General features: G+C 42.9%; 1 protein-coding gene across 1 annotated transcript in view; it reads right to left on the bottom strand.

Annotated features, from left to right (window-relative positions):
* The window catches only part of LOC115141954 (chloride channel protein 2-like), a 167447-nt gene that overhangs the window by 9398 nt on the left and 137617 nt on the right, over positions 1 to 20432 (bottom strand). The window contains 4 exon segments of the mRNA XM_029681382.2: positions 2432 to 2536; positions 5098 to 5136; positions 17586 to 17656; positions 19291 to 19408. Coding sequence (XP_029537242.2) covers positions 2432 to 2536; positions 5098 to 5136; positions 17586 to 17656; positions 19291 to 19408 — 333 coding nt within the window.

Raw genomic sequence — 20432 nt, 5'->3', positions numbered from 1 at the left:
TGTCCATTGCTCGTGTTTCTTGGCCCAAGCAAGTCTCTTCTTCTTATTGGTGTTCTTGAGTAATGGTTTCTTTGCAGCAATTCGACCATGAAGGCCTGATTCACACAGTCTCCGCTGAACAGTTGAGATGTGTCTGTTACTTTTATTTGCATTTATTTGGGCTGCAATCTGAGGTGCAGTTAACTCTAATGACTGTATCCTCTGCAGCAGAGGTAACTCTGGGTCTTCCATCCTGTGTTGGTCCTCATGAGAGACAGTTTCATCATAGCGCTTGATAGTTTTTGCGACTGCACTTGAAGAAACGTTCAAAGTTCTTGAAATGTTACACATTGACTGACCTTCATGTCTTAAAGTAATGACGGACTGTCAATTAGCTTTGCTTAATTGAGCTCTTCTTGCCATGATATGGAATTGGTCTTTTATCTTCTGTATACCGCCCCTTCCTTGTCACAACACAACTGATTGGCTGAAACGCATTGAGGAGGAAAGAAATTCCACAATTTAACTTTTAACAAGGCACACCTGTTAATTGAAATGCATTCCAAGTGACTACCTCATGAAGCTGGTTGAGAGAATGCCAAGAGTGTGCAAAGATGTCATCAAGGCAAAGGGTGGCTACTTTGAAGAATCCCAAATATAAAATATATTTTGATCTGTTTAACACTTATTTTTGGTTAGTACATGATTCCATGGGTTATTTCATAGTTTTGATGTCTTCACTATTATTCTACAATATAGAAAATAGTAAAAATTAAGAAAAACCCTGGAATGAATAAGTGTGTCCACACTTTTGACTGGTACTGTATATATAAATCACAGTCAAATCACGTTTTTGACTACACTGGGCCTTTAAACTACTACTACTAGTTTGATGGTTGTACCACCATCAATTATCCTATTAACAAGCCCCCATATTAGCAAACTTATTTCATTACAAACTTCACATTTCTCTAGTATAGGCTACTTATCACAATGAACGACATCAGCAAAATGCCTGCGATAAGTGATTGGTATGGTCAGTGTTGATCGTCCCAGCTCTAATACACACACTTGATGTGTTCTTCTATCCTCGTGGTGACCTATTCAAAATCCTATTTTCCCTAACCATAACCCGTAACACTGTCCCTAATTCGAAAACTACTGTATCCCTAAAGCTTAAAATAGCCTTTGTCCTCATGGGGACGTGGACAATGTCCCCACAAGCGATCATTTTCCTTGTTTAACTATCCTTGTAGGGACCTTTGAGGATAGAAGTACCAACCACACACACACACACAGATGAATATGTGGAGGGAGATTGTGTGTGGTAATGGCTGTTGGCAGTGTGCGGCGAGGGAGGTTGAGGGAGGGGAGAGCTTGATGGATTGGTGCAGAATCCCACTCTTAAATGTTTAAACAGCAGGCACACCGAGCAGGGAAGAAAGGAGGGGAGAAGAGAGGAGAAGGGGGTGGGCATTATGAATGGAGGACATTAGCTTGCCAGGCAAGTGAGAACAAGTGTGTGTGTGTAAAAAATGCTCTGTAGTGTATGTGAGTGTGTGTCACAGTAGGACAACTAAATCAACACTGTTCAAAAGCACCACCCCCCCTTCATGCAGCCTGTTTTTTAATCCTGCACTCAGAGGGAGACTTATTGTGGCAGTACAGACATGCTTGTGTGTGTGTGCGCTTGCAATGCAGTGACTATAATAGCATTGACACTGGACTATCCATCTACTATACTAATTTTACAATATCAATCCTGGAGCGATTTAGTCAAAGGGGCGTTGTACGTACAGACAAACAGACAGACGTACAGACAGACAGACGTACAGACAGACAGTCGTACAGACGTAGAGACAGACAGACAGACATAGAGACAGACGTACAGACAGACAGACGTACAGACAGACAGACAGACAGTCGTACGTACAGACAGACAGTCGTACAGACAGACAGTCGTACAGACAGACAGACGTACAGACAGACAGACGTACAGACGTACAGACGTACAGACAGACAGTCGTACAGACAGACAGTCGTACAGACAGACAGACGTACAGACAGACAGACGTACAGACAGACAGACGTACAGACAGACAGACAGTACAGACAGACAGACGTACAGACAGACAGACGTACAGACAGACAGACAGACGTACAGACAGACAGACAGACGTACAGACAGACAGACGTACAGACAGACAGACGTACAGACAGACAGACAGACAGACAGACGTACAGACAGACAGACGTACAGACAGACAGACAGACAGACGTACAGACAGACAGACAGACGTACAGACAGACAGAGACAGACGTACAGACAGACAGACAGACGTACAGACAGACAGACGTACAGACAGACAGACGTACAGACAGACAGACAGACAGACACACAGACGGACATATGTACAGACAGACAGACGTACAGACAGACGTACAGACAGACCTTATGTAGTGAGGTGCGCTCCACCAGTTGGAAGGGGGCGGGGTCGATCTTGCAGTTGTCAAAGTTCACCTGCTCGTCAAGCTGGTTCTCCTCCCACTCTGCAATCTGCAACCCAGAGGAAGAGGAGGATGAAGAGGAGAGTGGAAAGAAACAGTATGGAAGTACTCAAACCCTCTTAGACATATAGAATACTTAAATGTTTTTTACATCCATTGTGATAAAATAATATATATTATATATATATTAATTCAGAAAGGTATTCACTAATATTTCAGAAGCCAAAAAACACCTTTTAGAATATAAATTTAACGCCTTAAACTCCAGTGATTGTTACCGATATGGGGTTCCTCAAATCTAAATGCTAATAGCTTAGAAAATATGAGAGTGATATGCATAATAAGCATTGGAAGAAGTTGAAAGGGAAACACGTGAGATTTTAGAGATGACAGATTATGGAATAATGTTCAGAACAAAAGGTGAGAATAAAACAGTTAAAGTGCTTATCAGTGGAAACATTTCAGACTATTTCAATTGACTTACCACCAAGCATTTCAGCTTTAATCTAAAATCCAATAATTCCTAATAGACCAAATCACTTTGCAAACTCCAACACTAACTTCAATCCCTATTCAATAGCAATAGAATACACACACACACACACACACAAAGTAAACGTCCCTTTTTCAGGACCCTGTCTTTCAAAGATAATTTAAAAAAAATCAAAATAACTTCACAGATCTTCATTGTAAGGTGTTCATCCCCGGGGTCCCTGCTCAACTGCGTGAACGTGCCTTAGGCATGCTGCAAGGAGGCATGAGGACTGCAGATGTGGTCAGGGCAATAAATTGCAATGTCTGTACTGTGAGACGCCTAAGACAGCACTACAGGGAGACAGGATGGACAGCTGATCGTCCTCGCAGTGGCAGATCACGTGTAACAACACCTGCACAGGATCGGTACATCCGTACAGGATCGGTACACACCTGCGGGACAGGTACAGGAGTTACACCAGAAATGCACAATCCCTCCATCACTGCTCAGACTGTCCACAATAGGCTGAGAGAGGCTGGACTGTTAGTCACAGGTCTGTGGAACTTGTTCAGTTTGTGTCTCAGTTTTTGAATCTTGTTATTTCTAATAAGAAATGCAGATGACAGTGAGAGGATGTAATTTTTTTTGCTGAGTGTATATACACTGCTCAAAAAAATAAAGCATGGAGGAGGAGGTGTTATGGTGTGGGGGTGCTTTGCTGGTGACACTGTCTGTGATTTATTTAGAATTCAAGGCACACTTAACCAGCATGGCTACCACATCATTCTGCAGCGATACGCCATCCCATCTGGTTTGTGCTTCGTGGGACTATCATTTGTTTTTCAACAGGACAATGACCCAGCACACCTCCAGGCTGTGTAAGGGCTATTTTACCAAGACGGAGAGTGATGGAGTGCAGCATCGGATGACCTGGCCTCCACAATCCCCCGACCTCAACCCAATTGAGATGGTTTGGGATGAGTCAGACCGCAGAGTGAAGAAAAAGTAACCAAGTGCTAAGCATATGTGGGAACTCCTTCAAGACTGTTGGAAAAGCATTCCAGATGATGCTGGTTGAGAGAATGCCAAGAGTGTGCAAAGCTGTCAAGGCAAATGGGGGCTATTTAAAGAATCTCAAATATAAAACATATTTTGGTATGTTTAACACTTTTGGTTACTACATGATTCCACATGTGCTATTTCATAGTTTAGATGGCTTCACTATTATTCTACAATGTAGAAAATAGTAAAAATAAAGAAAAACCCTTGAATGAGTAGGTGTTCTAAAACTTTTGACCGGTAGTGTATGCTACTAGTTTATTCACAAACCTGTTGCGGGCTGAGGACGGTAAACCGATTGTCTGGTGGTGTCTAAAACGCAAACACGCCTCACACGCGATACAGATTTGGAAACATATGTAACTTAACAGTAAGAAATAATTTATATAAAAATTAAAAAAAGTATAATTTCTACACACTTTCATAGCGTTAGAGTGCCCATGGCCATATTTCCATGTTACAGTGCTTGTTTATGGAAGACAGATGGAAGACAGAAGCGAGCACCTGCGCTAATTAGCTATTTAGCATGCTCCGAACACCTGTGTGTAATGGAAGAAGGCCACCAGAAATGTGTGAAAAATACTGTCGGCTGCAACTGTGGTAAAGCAGGTTAAAACAGTAGGTAAGGTACGTGTATATTTTTCATTTGTGAAATTATTTTGATGTGATATGAAAGTAGAGGCCTTTATGTTCTCAAACGTTTAAACAGGGCGTCAGGATTGTAGTTTACATGGAACCAGCTGTCCTCCATACCATCAGCTGAGATCCCAAGATTGGGAATGGCTGTAAGCCACCTTGGGCTCCATTGGGTTCTTGAGAGCAATCCCTATCCAAACTCCACTTCCTTTAAGCCTAGGTGGTTTCCTCTTTCATGTGGCTACACAGTGTCTGGCTGTGGTCCCTGGTGCAGAGATAATAGATGCCCATAGAGATTCCAGCTTTGATAAGGCTATTCATACACAGTGACTAATTATTCCCCTGATAACCAGTAAATACACTGTAGCATAGACAGACAGCACTGACACATCCTGAGAGAAAAGGGAGAAAGAGGGAGAGAAAGTGTTGTAGGGTCTCACCTCTCTGATGGTCATGTCATCATCCACATCAAAGTCATCCTGAGAGAAGAGGTACAGGAAACAGATCAACACACTTACACTTCAAACACACACCAAAAAGACTTGTGTGCATGCCTGCACACAAACACTAGACAAGCACAACGTCAAAATGACTTGAAATACAACCCAAGGACACACAGTACACTCATACTACAAATGAAACACGTGTCCATGTCATGGCCACACTGCATTCAAACTGAATACAGTGACAAAATGAAGAGGTGGATGGACAGATGTGACAAGAGACACTAAATGACTAACTACACATACAGTGGGGCAAAAAAAGTATTTAGTCAGCCACCAATTGTGCAAGTTCTCCCACTTAAAAAGATGAGAGGCCTGTAATTTTCATTATAGGTACACTTCAACTATGACAGACAAAATGAGAAAAAAAAATCCATTGATTTTTAATGAATTTATTTGCAAATTATGGTGGAAAATAAGTATTTGGTCACCTACAAACAAGCAAGATTTCTGGCTCTCACAGACCTGTAACTTCTTCTTTAAGAGGCCCCTCTGTCCTCCACTCGTTACCTGTATTAATGGCACCTGTTTGAACTTGTTATCAGTATAAAAGACACCTGTCCACAACCTCAAACAGTCACACTCCAAACTCCACTATGGCCAAGACCAGAGAGCTGTCAAAGGACACCAGAAACAAAATTGTAGACCTGCACCAGGCTGGGAAGACTGAATCTGCAATAGGTAAGCAGCTTGGTTTGAAGAAATCAACTGTGGGAGCAATTATTAGGAAATGGAAGTCATACAAGACCACTGATAATCTCTCTCGATCTGGGGCTCCACGCAAGATCTCACCCCGTGGGGTCAAAATGATCACAAGAATGGGGAGCAAAAATCCCAGAACCACACGGGGGGACCTAGTGAATGACCTGCAGGGAGCTGGGACCAAAGTAACAAAGCCTACCATCAGTAACACACTACGCCGCCAGGGACTCAAATCCTGCAGTGCCAGACGTGTCCCCCTGCTTAAGCCAGTACATGTCCAGGCCCGTCTGAAGTTTGCTAGGGAGCATTTGGATGATCCAGAAGAAGATTGGGAGAATGTCATATGGTCAGATGAAACCAAAATAGGACTTTTTGGTAAAAACTCAAATCATTGTGTTTGGAGGACAAAGAATGCTGAGTTGCATCCAAAAAACACCATACCTACTGTGAAGCATGGGGGTGGAAACATGCTTTGGGGCTGTTTTTCTGCAAAGGGACCAGGACGACTGATCCGTGTAAAGGAAAGAATGAATGTGGCCATGTATCGTGAGATTTTGAGTGAAAACCTCTTTCCATCAGCAAGGGCATTGAAGATGAAACGTGGCTGGGTCTTTCAGCATGACAATGATCCCAAACACACCCCCCGGGCAACGAAGGAGTGGCTTCGTAAGAATAATTTCAAGGTCCTGGAGTGGCCCAGCCAGTCTCCAGATCTCAACCCCATAGAAAATCTTTGGAGGGAGTTGAAAGTCCGTGTTGCCCAGCAACAGCCCCAAAACATCACTGCTCTAGAGGAGATCTGCATGGAGGAATCTGCCAAAATACCAGCAACAGTGTGTGAAAACCTTGTGAAGACTCACAGAAAATATTTGACCTCTGTCATTGCCAACAAAGGGTATATAACAAAGTATTGAGATAAACTTTTGTTATTGACCAAATACTTATTTTCCACCATAATTTGCAAATAAATTCATTAAAAACCCTACAATGTGATTTTCTGGATTTTTTCCCCCTCATTTTGTCTGTCATAGTTGAAGTCTACCTATGATGAAAATTACAGGCCTCTCAACTTTTTAAGTGGGAGAACTTGCACAATTGGTGGCTGACTAAATACTTTTTTGCCCCACTGTATGACCATGGTGGGGGGGTTGAAAACGTGCTTGAAACAGATAATGGGCTGCATTCATACAGTTTTTCACAAGGTCTCAAAGTACAGATGGGATGATTGACACTAATGAATTTGACCATGGAGTGATGATGGCTACAGTTTGGATATGAGCCGGGCTGGGGAAGTTGGGACGCACACTCAGTCTCCCTCAGCTCTAGGGTTTAGGGAATAGAGTGTCATTTGGGATGAGCCCTCAGTCTCCTGCAGCTCTGGGATGCAGTCTGAGTGAGTGTTTGGTGCAAGCTGACACCAACCTGATTCAAACCTGCTTGGGTTTCCAGTTAATGAGCGAGCGGCACGTCGAGACACTTAGAACCCTGCAGACATGTCTTAAACGCAGTCCATGACAATCACAACACCTCAAAGGGAACTGAAGGCTTTTTCTGGTTAAAAGCCAATTTATACTTGGCAGGAAGGTTCTTATCCCAGCCCTAAAAACCTAGTTTGTTGCGCAAACGGCCAGGTCCTCTGATAATACTTATCCTGTGCGGATCGTCATCCCTGTATTTTGAGGGAAATTACAGTTTAAATCAGGTGCTGCACCCAGTTTGGGTAAAAACATGGGAACAAATTGATGCTTAAAACAAAGTGCTATGCACGTAGAGTACAGATGAATGATCCGTTTTGTCACATATCAACTTTCCTAGAGCCATCTTTTAAAAAGATTAAGTGGACAAGATTGTGCCAGTTGATTGGTAAATTGCCAAATCCGCCAGGAAATTAAATGTCTGCATAGGTTACAGTAAATGATTCTTATTGATATGTATTATTTGAACTGACGGCCATTAGTCCAATATTAGGATATCCCTAGACATTTGAAATATCTTCACACCTAGAAGAGCCTCCAGCCTTCCATCAAAACTGTCAGCTTTGAATGAGGAAACAAAAAATATTACAGGGGCAGTTTGGCCAAACTAATCCTATCCGGATTGTCCACTGGAAAAACGGACATGCTGAGGTAATAATTACATAACCGATGTAGCACAACTCATTCCACGGGGGGCCGAGTGTCTGCGGTTTTTCGCTCCACCCTTGTACTTGATTGATGAATTAAGGTCAGTAATTAGTAAGCAATGCCCTTCACCTGGTTGTATAGGTCTTAACTGAAAGGAAAAACCAAACACCCGCAAACATTCTGCCCTCCGCGGAATGAGTTTGACATCCCTGTTCTATAGTAATACCAGTCCCGTGCGAATAGGGCTTGTGTGTAAGTTTAGAGTAATAAAAGTGTGTATTTACTGGAAGAGTGTGTTTTCTTTACGAGGGTGAGAATAGCAGTGTGTGTATATTCTTGCGCTTATCCATCTCTGTCTACATCTACACCTGACCCCTCTACCAACCTCAGGCCCCGGGGGTGATGGAAGCCCTGAGCTCATTTATCCACCCGCCTGCAGTGGCTGACCTCCCTGTAACCCTGGCAACGATTGCAGTGGGGCCCGGCTGGTCAAGGCGCTCTCCTTACTGTAGAATTATGCAACAGAAGTCAGCTGTGTCTAGAGTTGACAACACCATCTCCACTCACCACTGACACCAACATGGGCTGACAGTCCTCTAGCTGCATTTTACAGTCCTGTTTCCACCTGCTATTTACTAGAGTCTCATGAGGTCAATGGGTAATTTTCTGACACACATTTAGCAGAATTAAACACATTGGTTACTACCATGTAAGTTCAAATAAAATAAAGTGCTACTGATAAACCTGTACACCTCTCCAAAACCAGGGCACAGCACAGATGAGGTGTCTATCTAATCACATTCTATTTGTCACATGCACCAAATACAACAGGTGTAGATCTTACTGTGAAATGCTTACTTACAAGCCCTTAACCAACAATGCAGTTCAAGAAACAGAGTTAAGAAAATATTTACTAAATAAAAAATGTAATCAAAAAGTAACAAGAAAATGACATAACAACAATGAGGCTATATATAGGGGGTATCGGTACTGAGTCAATGTGCGGGGGTACAGGTTAGTCGATTTGTAAAGTGACTATTCATAGATAATAAACAGTGAGTAGCAGCAGTGTACATTTTTTAAATAATCCGGGGGTCAATGTAAATAGTCCAGCTGGCCATTTGAATAATTGTTCAGCAGTCTTATGGCTTGGTGGTAGAAGCTGTTAAGGAGCCTTTTGGTCCTAGACTTGGCGCTCCGGTACTGCTTGCCGTGCGGTGGGTGTAGAAAGAACAGTAGAATACAGAGATGTAGTTGTTTAATATAGAACAGCTAACACCTGCAGTGTGTTTTGGGGAGAGAGACAGAGCAGGTGAGACTGTGCATGTAAAGTATGTTGTATGAAGATTAACTAGTCTATTAGGTGAGCAAATATGCAAGGGCCCTTGTGGATATGTGGAGACGCAAGAGTGGGTGTATGAATGTGAGTGTACCAAGGAGAGTGTGTGTGTCTGAGTGAGATCCAGACAGCGTGTGTGCCTGTGTGTGTGTGTACAGCCCTCCACAGTGAGTGACTGGGTAAGAGGCAGTGTGCTGACAGAGAGTGAAGCTGTATTGCTTGCTGTGCAGCTTCCACAGAGAGCAGCATCCCCCTCTCCTCTCCATCCACCCTTTCCCCCAAGCGATCAATCTCTCCCTCTATCCTGTACATCCTGTAGTCAATAAGCCAATCAGAGCCTGGGGTCCGGGTCAGTAGGGAATATATTGACATAACCACAACTACCCAATCACACATGCCTCCGAGATACACAGTGCAAAAAACATTAGGAACAGCTTCCTAATATTGAGTTGCACCCCTTTTGCCCTCAGAACAGCCTAAATGTGTCAGTGCATAGACTATACACAGTGTCAAAAGCCTTCCACAGGGATGCTGGCCCATGTCGACTCCAAGAATTCTCACAGTTCTATTAAGTTGGCTGTATGTCCTTTGGGTGGTGGACCATTCTTGGTACATACGGGAAACTGTTGAGTGTTGATGGATTCTGTTAAAATGTAACGCGTTTCAAGTTAAACTGTAGTTTGTTGGTATCCTAGTGAATGATTACTGTGAGTATTAATGGAGTTTAGGCCATGAAACTGTGTGGATGCTCATTTAGAAAGGCTGGCCTAATCAGATTAGAGGACATTTCTTAGGATCAGAGAGCAGGGTCAGGCCCTGGACAATGAAGATGGACAGAGCGTGATTCTGACATCTAGCTAAACAAAGAGTGGCCCATGCTATGCTGCTGCTACTCTCTGTTTATTATCTATGCATATTCACTCTACCTACATGTACATATTACTTCAATTACCTCAACTAACCGGTACCCCGCACATTGACTCTGTACCGGTACCCCCTCTATATAGCCTCACCATTGTTATTTTACTGCTGATCTTTAATTATTTGTTACTTTTATTTGAGGTATTTTTCTTAACTGCATTGTTGGTTAAGGGCTTGTAAAGTAAGCATTTCACTGTAAGGTTGTATTCGGCACGTGACAAATAACATTTAATTTGATTTGATTTGATTCCACAGGGGAGATATGGGAAACTCATTGGGGTCATAAAATGTATAGCTGGGGAGGTGACACCTATGAGAGGGTGGTGACTAAAAGGAGGGAAGAGTATAAGATGTGTTGTGAGCTTTCTAAATGGATGCACTCAGCTGATGGCATCCTTGGTATTAAACACTTGAAACTTCGAGCTTTTGGTCTCAATTCCTTATTGCAAAGAGGCAACAATAGCATTTTTATATTTAACAGCGTGAAAACCCAGCAGTGTTACAGTTCTTGAAACACTCAAATTTGTGCACCTGGCACCTACTACCATAGCCTGTTCAAAGGCACAAATATTTTGTCTTGCCCATTCACCCTCTGAATGGCACACATACACAATCCATGTCTCAATTGTCTCAAGGCTTAAAAATCTTTCTTGAACCGGTCTCCTTCCCTTCATCTACACTGATTGAAGTGGATTTAACAGGTAACATCTCCCTCTCTCCCTTCCTCTTGATCTATCTATTGATTGATCTTTCTGCATCTGTGTGTGTCTGTCTCTTAATCTAATCTAAGCCCTCTGCTCCTTCGCTCAGTGTCTTGACCTATAGTGTTGGTCCACTGCAATCCACAAATCAAACTACTCAACAGGCTTCAATTCAGGGCCAGCCAAGAAGGTAACAGGCACACTCGCTGATAACGCTATTCCACGTGTGATTCTAAAGGCAGCCGCTCAGTGACGTATTGTCTGGTCTGCTCTCGTCAAGAGGAGGAGAGAATTAATGAGAAAACACTCATCTCTGAAAGGCCAGCATCATTTCTCTGGGATGGAATACTCATGTCATTTACCCTGCATCAATATTACACACTGGAAACAGAAAGCGGTAGGAAGGAGGGGAGGGTGGGAAGGCAGGAAAGAAGGTAGACCGAAGGGAGAGGAAGGAGGAGGTGGGAAGAAGGGAGCAGGGAAGGGAGGAAAAGGAGAGGGAAAGAAAGAAGAATAGTAATGCAGAGCAGTATAGAAAGAGGAGAAACTAGTGATTTGGAGAGAGGAAAAGGAGGCTGTGAACTACAGCTCAAGGGGAGAAAGAGAAGTAAGAACTGGATTTATTTTAGATACGGGGGTGTAGTATAGACAGAAGTCTTGGGAAAATATTTTAATACATTTGTTTGTACATAATTTATGTTTAGGGTCTCTGTGGACAAATGGATTCTGAGTATACACGCACTCCCTCTTGAAAACTAATAACTAGAATCAACATTAAGAACACCCTAGCATAAAACACAAACACCCACATCAAAGATTTATAATGACTAATATGCCTCTATTTAATTTCAAAACAAATTGCATTTGTCACATGCGCCAAATACAACAGGTATAGCCCTTACAATGCTTACTTACAGGCCCTTAACCAACAATGCAGTGCAAGAAATAGAGATAAGAATATCTTTACTAAATAAACCTAAGTGAAAAATATATATAATAAAATAAATCAAAACAGTAGCACAAGAAAACTACATAACAATAACGAGGCTATATACAAGGCGTAATGGTCCCGAGTCATGCGGGGGCACATGTTAGTCGAGGTAATTTGTAAAGTGACTATGCATAGATAATAAACAGTGAATAGCAGCAGTGAAAAAGGGGGGGGGGGTCAATGTAAATAGTCCGGGTGGCCATTTGATGAATTGTTCAGCAGTCTTATGGCTTGGGGGTATTAGCTGTTAAGGAGCCAGGCCCGCTTGTCATAAATAGTCATGCTCTCGTTGGCTGGCCCTCGCTTCATACTCATCGCCAAACCCACTGGCTCCATGTCATCTACAAGACCCTGCTAGGTAAAGTCCCCCCTTATCTCAGCTCGCTGGTCACCATAGCATCTCCCACCTGTAGCACACGCTCCAGCAGGTATATCTCTCTAGTCACCCCCAAAACCAATTCTTTCTTTGGCCACCTCTCCTTCCAGTTCTCTGCTGCCAATGACTGGAACGAACTACAAAAATCTCTGAAACTGGAAACACTTATCTCCCTCACTAGCTTTAAGCACCAACTGTCAGAGCAGCTCACAGATTACTGTACCTGTACATAGCCCACCTATAATTTAGCCCAAACAACTGCCTCAATTTATTTATTTTGCTCCTTTGCACCCCATTATTTTTTTTTACTTTTCTACAAGACCACTTTGCTGTGAGGGGAACGGCATTCTTCCATTGCCCTACACCCAAACAAATCTCATCCATTGGCCAGTGTTTTACAGTTGCTAGTCAAAATTGTGGCCCCCAATTGGAACAAACTCCTTGCCAGGACCATCAATCACCACCTTCCAGAGACACCTTCTTTTACCTAGGATAGGATTAATCCCTCTCACCCCCCTTAAAAGATTTAGATCTCACCATAAGGTGAATCATTTGCTCACATAAATGTAAATATAGACTTTTTTTGTTTATACTGTATTATTGACTGTATGACTTGTTTTTGTTTTATGTTTGTTTTACTCCATGTGTAACTCTGTGTCGTTGTATGTGTTGAACTGCTTTGCTTTATCTTGGCCAGGTCGCAATTGTAAATGAGAACTTGTTCTCAACTTGCCTACCTGGTTAAATAAAGGTGAAATAAAATAAATAAATAAAATGTGTTAGCAGAGAGAACAGTCTAGGACTTGACTGGAGTCTGACAATTGTTTTATATACCACCTAGTATGTAGGTCCTGGATGTCAGGAAGCTTGGCCCCAGTGATGTACTGGGCCATACGCACTACCCTCTGTAGCTCCTTACGATCAGATGCCCAATGATGCAACCGGTCAGGATGCTCTTGATGGTGCAGCTGTAGAACTTTGAGGATCTTGGGAACCATGCCAAATCTTTTCAGTCTACTGAGGGGGAAAAGGTGTTGTCGTGCCCTCTTCACAACTGTCTTGGTGTTTTTGGACCATGATAGTTCGTTGGTGATGTGGACACCAAGGAACTTGAAACTCTCGACCCACTCCATTTCAACCCCGTCGATGTTCAAATGTGGGCCTGTTCGTCCCTCCTTTTCCTATAGTACACGATCAGTTCCTTTGTCTTGCTCACGTTTAGGGAGAGGCTGTTGTCCTGGCACCACACTTCCAGGTCTCTGATCTCCTCCCTATAGGCTGTTTCATCGTTGTAGGAGATCAGGCTACCACTTTTGTGTCGTCAACAAACTTAACGATGGCGTTGGAGTCGTGCTTGGCCATGCAGTCGTGTGTGAACAGGGAGTACAGGAATGGACAAAGCACGCAACCCGGCCCCAGTGTTTAGGATCAGCGCGGCAGATGTGTTGTTGCCTACCCTTACCACCTGGTGCCGGCCTGTCAGGAAGTCCACCATCCAGTTGCAGAGGGAGGTGTTCAGTCCCAGGGTCCTTAGCTTAGTGAAGAGCTTTGTGAGCACTATGGTGTTGAATGCTGAACTGTAGTCAATGAACAGCATTCTCACATAGGTGTTCCTTTTGTCCAGGTGGGAAATGACAGTGTGGAGTGCGATTGAGACATCTGTGGATCTGTTGGGGCGGTATGCGAATTGGAGTGGGTCTAGAGTTTCCAGCATGATGGGGTTGACGTGAGCCATGAACAGCCTTTCAACAGGGCGGTAATCATTTAGGCAGGTTACTTAAGCTTATGGTGGTCTGTTTGTCGGTATTACAGACTCTGTCAGGGAGAGGTTGAAAATGTCAGTGAAGACACTTGACAGTTGATCCGCGCATGTATTGAGTACACATCCTGGTAATCCGTCTGGCCCCGCAGCTTTGTGACTGTTGACCTGTTTAATAAAGGTCTTGCTCACATCGGCAACGGAGAGCGTGATCACACAGTCGTCCAGAACAGCTGGTGCTCTCATGAATGCTTCAGTGTTTCTTGCCTCGAAGCAAGCATAAAAAGGCATTTAGCCCATCTGGAAGGCATGTGTCACTGGACAGCTCACGGCTGGGTTTCCCTTTGTAGTCTGTCAAATTTTTCAGACCCTGCCACAGCCGTCGAGTGTCAGAGCCGGTGTAGTAGGATTTAATCTTAGTCTTAGTCCTGACGCATTGCCTATTTGATGGTTCGTCTGAGGGCATAGCGGGATTTCTTATAATTTTCCGGATTAGTGTCACGCTAACTCTAGCCTTTAGCTCGGGGCGGATGTTGCCTGTAATCCATGGGTTCTGGTTGGGAAATGTACATACAGTCACTGTGGGGATGATGTCATCGATGCACGTATTGATGAAGCCGGTGACTGAAGTGGTGTATTCCTCAATGCCATTGGATTAATCCGGAACATATTCCAGTCTGTGCTAGCAAAACAGTCCTGTTGCATAGCATCCACGTCATCTGACTACTTCCGTATTGAGCGAGTCACTTGTACTTCCTGCTTTAGTTCTTGATTGTAAGCAGGAATCAGGAGGATAGAATTATGGTCAGATTTGCCAAGTGGAGGGCAAGGGAGAGCTTTGTATGCATCTCTGTGTGTGTGGAGTAAATGTGGTCTAGAGTCTAGGTAAAATGCATGTAAGTTTGCCTGCATTAAAGTCCCCAGACACTAAGATCACCGCTTCTGGATGAGCATTTCCTTGTTTGCTAATGGCCTTATACAGCTCGTTGAGTGCGGTCTTAGTGCCAGCATAGGTTGTGGTAGTAAATAGACAGCTACAAATAATATAGACAAATAATATAGATGAGAACTCTTGGTAGACAGTGTGGTCTACAGCTTATCAATACCTTTAGACTTCTTTAATATTAGACATTGTGCACCAGCAGTTATTGACAAATAGACACACACCCACCCAGTCTTACCAGACGTAGCTGATCTGTCCTGCCGATGAACGGAGAAGACAGCCAGCTCTAGATTATTTGTGTTGTCGTTCAGCCATGTCTCGGTGAAACATAAGATATTACAGTTTTTAATGTCCCATTGGTAGGATAATCTTAAATCGCCCAGTTTGTTTTCCAATGACTGCACGTTGGTCAATAATACGGAGGGAAGTGGTGGTTTACCTACTTGTTGGTGACTTCTTACAAGGTACCCCGCCCTCCACCCCCTTTCCCTCAATCTTTTCACGCTGATGACGGGGATTTTGACCTTGTCTTGACAAAGCAGTATATCCTTAGAGTTGGACTCAAAATTCTTCATCCAGTTCGAGGTGAGTAATCGCTGTTCTGATGTCCAGAAGTTATTTTCGGTCATAAGAGACGGTAGCAGCAACATTATGTACAAAAAATGCAAAAAAACAGCACAATTAGTTATGAGCTCGTAAAAAACGGCAGCCATCCCTTCCGGCGCCATTATATTGCAGCTCACCAAAACATTCAGGGCATCAATACTGTACTATTAGGTTTCGGGCTAGGCACATCATGAATTACTAATATTACACACACAGTCTAGAACAGATCTCTATCAAAAGTAACTTTTTTCTATTGTAAAAATACTCTACTTTTCTAAATGTGTGTGTGTGTGTGTGTAACCCACGTGATCAAGAGGACAGCAATCAAAAGGTTCAAGGTTAAATTGAGCTTTTGGATGGATGAGTCATACATGTAGCCTATGGATATGAGATAAAACCAATGTTTAATGACATAACCTTCAACTATTTAATTTCCAGATTTCTGTTCCCTTGACTAAAACAATTACCATTATATATTTTGTAGGGGTGTACATGCTGCATTTTATCATGGTGTTGTATTCATCATTGTTAACTCAGAATTGGGCAGTTGTTTCATTGAAGGACATGCATCACTGTTAGAAAGTAGCAGCGTTGGTAATTCGACAGTATCATGGAATCCTTAGTGGTTGTAATTGTAATGGCTTTGTCATTGAACAGGAGGACAATAACTGCCTGTCTTACCAACCGGATACATCTCTGATTTCTGCTGTCCTCTAGTAACATGTCATATAATAATATATGCCATTTAGGGGACGCTTTTATCCAAAGTTACCTACAATAATGCGTGCATACATTTGACATATCGGTGGCCCCAGGAATCAAACACACAATCCTGGCAGTGCAAGCATCATGCTGTACCAACTGAGCCACAAGGGACCACACACGTCACAAATTACCACCTCGCTCCGCTCCGCTCCCTTCCCAATCCAAACCTCACCCCCTTTCCTCTATCCCTAGTATATCTCTTGTCCTCATGACAAATGGTATGAACAACTACAGCAGATGAAAAAGTGGGAGGGGTTTGATTCTGTGGAGGGGCGGACTGAGGAGCTACAGGCCAAACCCACGAACCAGTAGAAGGTCACTGATTGGATGCCTCTAATGAAATGGCTGATGATGGACAGCATGGCAGCATGCTTTGGTTGAACCTCCACATCCCTTAAGTTGACCTCAACTTAACCACACCACCCTGACCGAGGAAAGACCACATTTGGACCATAGACATAGTCTTTTTGGGTTTAGGGTGTCATAGCTAGAGAGGTGGTCGAATTCTCATGACCCCAACTGACCTCTTGACCAATCAGTTTGCATTGTGACAATGAGGTCAGAGTTGAACCTACCTAACAGCCAATAAGAACAGGACTAGTGGTCAGAGGTCAGTAATGGTTCACAGACAGGGAGGAGCGTGTTCAACACATTTAGCTCGATGGTACAGATCACAGTCCATCGGCATGGATTAGCCCTGCAGCAGATGACGAGTGGTTGATTGGATGGCTGACCAGTTGCTGGGCAGTTTCCTTGGGCATTCCCAGCGTTCTTACCACAACGGATATCCTGACGCGCTTGGGTGGCCTCCTTAACTCAGGAGACGCAGAGCTCGATGCAGTTCCCTTTATGTTGATGTTGACATTGTTGTTCTTCCAGCAGCCAAAGACAAGAACAACGTTAACACAACGCCTCCGCAAAGTGGAGCAAACACTCACCCCACCACTAAGAAACAGACACTCACCCCACCACTAAGAAACAGACACTCACCCCACCACTAAGAAACAGACACTCAAGTCTCCCAACCCAAGTGGTGGTGTGGGGGCATGAGTTTGTGGTGTCACTCAGAAAAAGTGGAGCGCAGGACTGGGCAGGAAGGGGTTATGTGTAGGAGAGAGTTGGGAGACTCTGAATTTGGAGGAGAGAATCGGAAGAGTGTGTAGGAAGTAAGGGTGTGTGTATTAAAACAGGTGTCTCACCTCCAGGCCTTCTGTCTCAGGGTTGACACAGAAGAGATTCTTTAAGGTGTTGCCAGAGTGGTCCTGTGGACCTGAGAAAGGGAGAGAGAGAGACTTTTGAAGTAGCTCTAAGTAAATAAAAAATAACTTAGTTGTTTAATCATTCTTTAACCTCTCTGCGCACCGAACCTGTTAGCGGGATTCGACAACATACGGTGATCGCTACATAAATAGTCATATTAAACATGCATGAAAATACAAGTGTCTCACATGTTTCGAAAGCCTAGAATCTTGCTAATCCAACTGCGTTGTCAGATTTAAAAAAGGATTTACTGCGAAAGAATACGATGCGATTATCTGAGGATAGAGCCCCATAAAAAACAACTATTTCAACCAGCACAGGCATAACAAAATCAAACTGCAATAAAATAAATAGTTTACCTTTGACGATCTTCCTCTGTTTGCAATCCTAATGCTCATTGTTACACAATGAATGGTGTTTTGTTTGATCAAATCCATTTTTATAGCCTAACACGAAACATTTTGTGAACCGCTTGTGTGAATTCCGTCTCATTCCATTTTCGACGACACATTCGCTGTAAATACAAACACTAAACGTGACTTTTCCAGTCATGTTTGGTTTCATTGCTACTGGTTTGTTTGTAACACAAGCAAACATGATGGGTAATTTCGAGGGACGTATTGACGGAAAGAAACCGATTTGAAGACAACAAGTAATGACATTGTGCACCAATGATATGACCTCGGTTTCGTTGATTGACTGTATTTTAACCCAATGACCACTGATCGTCTTGAAATCTAGCTGGGTAGATAGCCAATGAGCTGAGGTAAATGGCAATATGTAATACAAAGAAATTTTAAAAAAGAGTTTAAAGTCTAAGCTATTTTATGGAATGGATGGATCATTTAGCCATTTGATTTAGAATTTTAGGGAGAAAAATAAATACAATTATTTGATCCAATATCAAATTTAGCCATTACTACAATAGCTCAGAGAAACGCACTGAATAACACATTCATAAATGGCAAAAAAAACAGTAAAAAAAGAAATCATAAGAAACAAGGTTTTGAAGGGTTTGTCCTATATCTCGGGTCCTATATCTCGGAGATATAAGAAAGCTGAGGAATTATAATTATTTTTTTAAACACATATTTAACCCCTTTTTTGGGTAGGCACAACACTACCTTCATCCTTCCATAAAAAAATGTCAACTGGTGCCGGTTACCTTCAGACAAGTCCCGTGACACTTGTCGTAGAGCAAAACGGAGAACACCATCCTTTCCACAGTGGGGTCACATTAGTTTGTATCCAAAACAGCTACAAACAGAAGTTGGCGCATCGACTGTACCGACTTGAGACGAGTACCCTGACACTTAGGGGGGTAATAGAGCAGATACCATATTGTGTTCGTGAGAGTCTCCCCTTTCAATATAGTGGTCATAATAGTTTGTAGGTCAAACCGTTCGGAAGCTACAGACATTTTCGTGAGAAGACAGATTTTCGGGATATCGCTCTGTCACCTTTCACCGCAGATCAGGAAGCGGGATATTGGAGGATGCAGTGGATTGAGACGCAGCCAATATCTCTAGCTTAAACTGACAGATTTTAAATGGGGATTTTGTTATTATGTTACTTGTTACCAGTGCATCAATCGACTCTAGGGGGTTAAGGTCTGACTGAGGGTGTGTGTGTGTTTGTTCTTACTTGTGGGCATGGGTATATCAGGAGGGCGGTCCACCACAGAGGGTCTCTTCAGGGCCGGCTTCAGTGGCTTCATGGAGGGGGTAGGGGTGGAACTGAAAGAAGACTCCTCTGTGGAGATCTACACACACACTCACGTTACTATACACTCTGAATACATATAATTAATAGTACAGTATATGCTGTACCTACACTACCATTCAAAAGTTTGGGGTCACTTAGATACAATCTTCGGCAAAATCATTCGCAAGGAGATTCCTGCAAAAATATTATTTGAAGATGAAAGAAAAGTGTTTATGAAAGAAAAGCAAATGTTTTTGTCCATTAAAATTACATCAAATTGATCAGAAATACAGTATAGACATTGTTAATGTTGTAAGTGACTATTGTAGCTGGAAACGGCTGATTTTAAATGGAATATCTACATAGGCGTACAGCGGCCCATTATCAGCAACCAACACTCCTGTGTTCCAATGGCACATTGTGTTAGCTAATCCAAGTTTATCATTTTAAAAGGCTTATTGATCATTAGAAAACCATTTTGCAATTATGTTAGCACATCTGAAAACTGTTGTCCTGATTAAAGAAGCAATAAAACTGGCCTTCTTTAGACTAGTTGAGTATCTGGAGCATCAGCATTTGTGGGTTCGATTACAGGCTCAAAATGGCCAGAAACAAAGACCTTTATTCTGAAATTCGTCAGTCTATTCTTGTTCTGAGAAATTAAGGCTATTCCATGCGAGAAATTGCCAAGAAACTGAAGATCTCGTACAACGCTGTGTACTACTACCTTCACAGAACAGCGCAAATTGGCACTAACCAGAATAGAAAGAGGAGTGGGAGGCCCCGGTGCACAACTGAGCAAGAGGACAAGTACATTAGAGTGTCTAGTTTGAGAAACAGACGCCTCACAAGTCCTCAACTGGCAGCTTCATTAAATAGTACCCGCAAAACACCAGTCTCAACGTCAACAGTGAAGAGGCGACTCCGGGATGCTGGTCTTCTAGGCAGAGTTCCCCTGTCCAGTGTCTGTGTTATTTTGCCCATCTTAATATTTTATTTTTATTGTCCAGTCGGAGATATGGCTTTTTCTTTGCAACTCTACCTAGAAGGCCAGCATCCCAGAGTCGCCTCTTCACTGTTGA

This window comes from Oncorhynchus nerka, linkage group LG14, assembly GCF_034236695.1.
Source record: "Oncorhynchus nerka isolate Pitt River linkage group LG14, Oner_Uvic_2.0, whole genome shotgun sequence".
NCBI lineage: Eukaryota > Metazoa > Chordata > Actinopteri > Salmoniformes > Salmonidae > Oncorhynchus > Oncorhynchus nerka.
The sequence above is the reverse complement of the archived record's forward strand: the minus strand, read 5'-3'. Positions and strand labels throughout refer to the sequence as shown.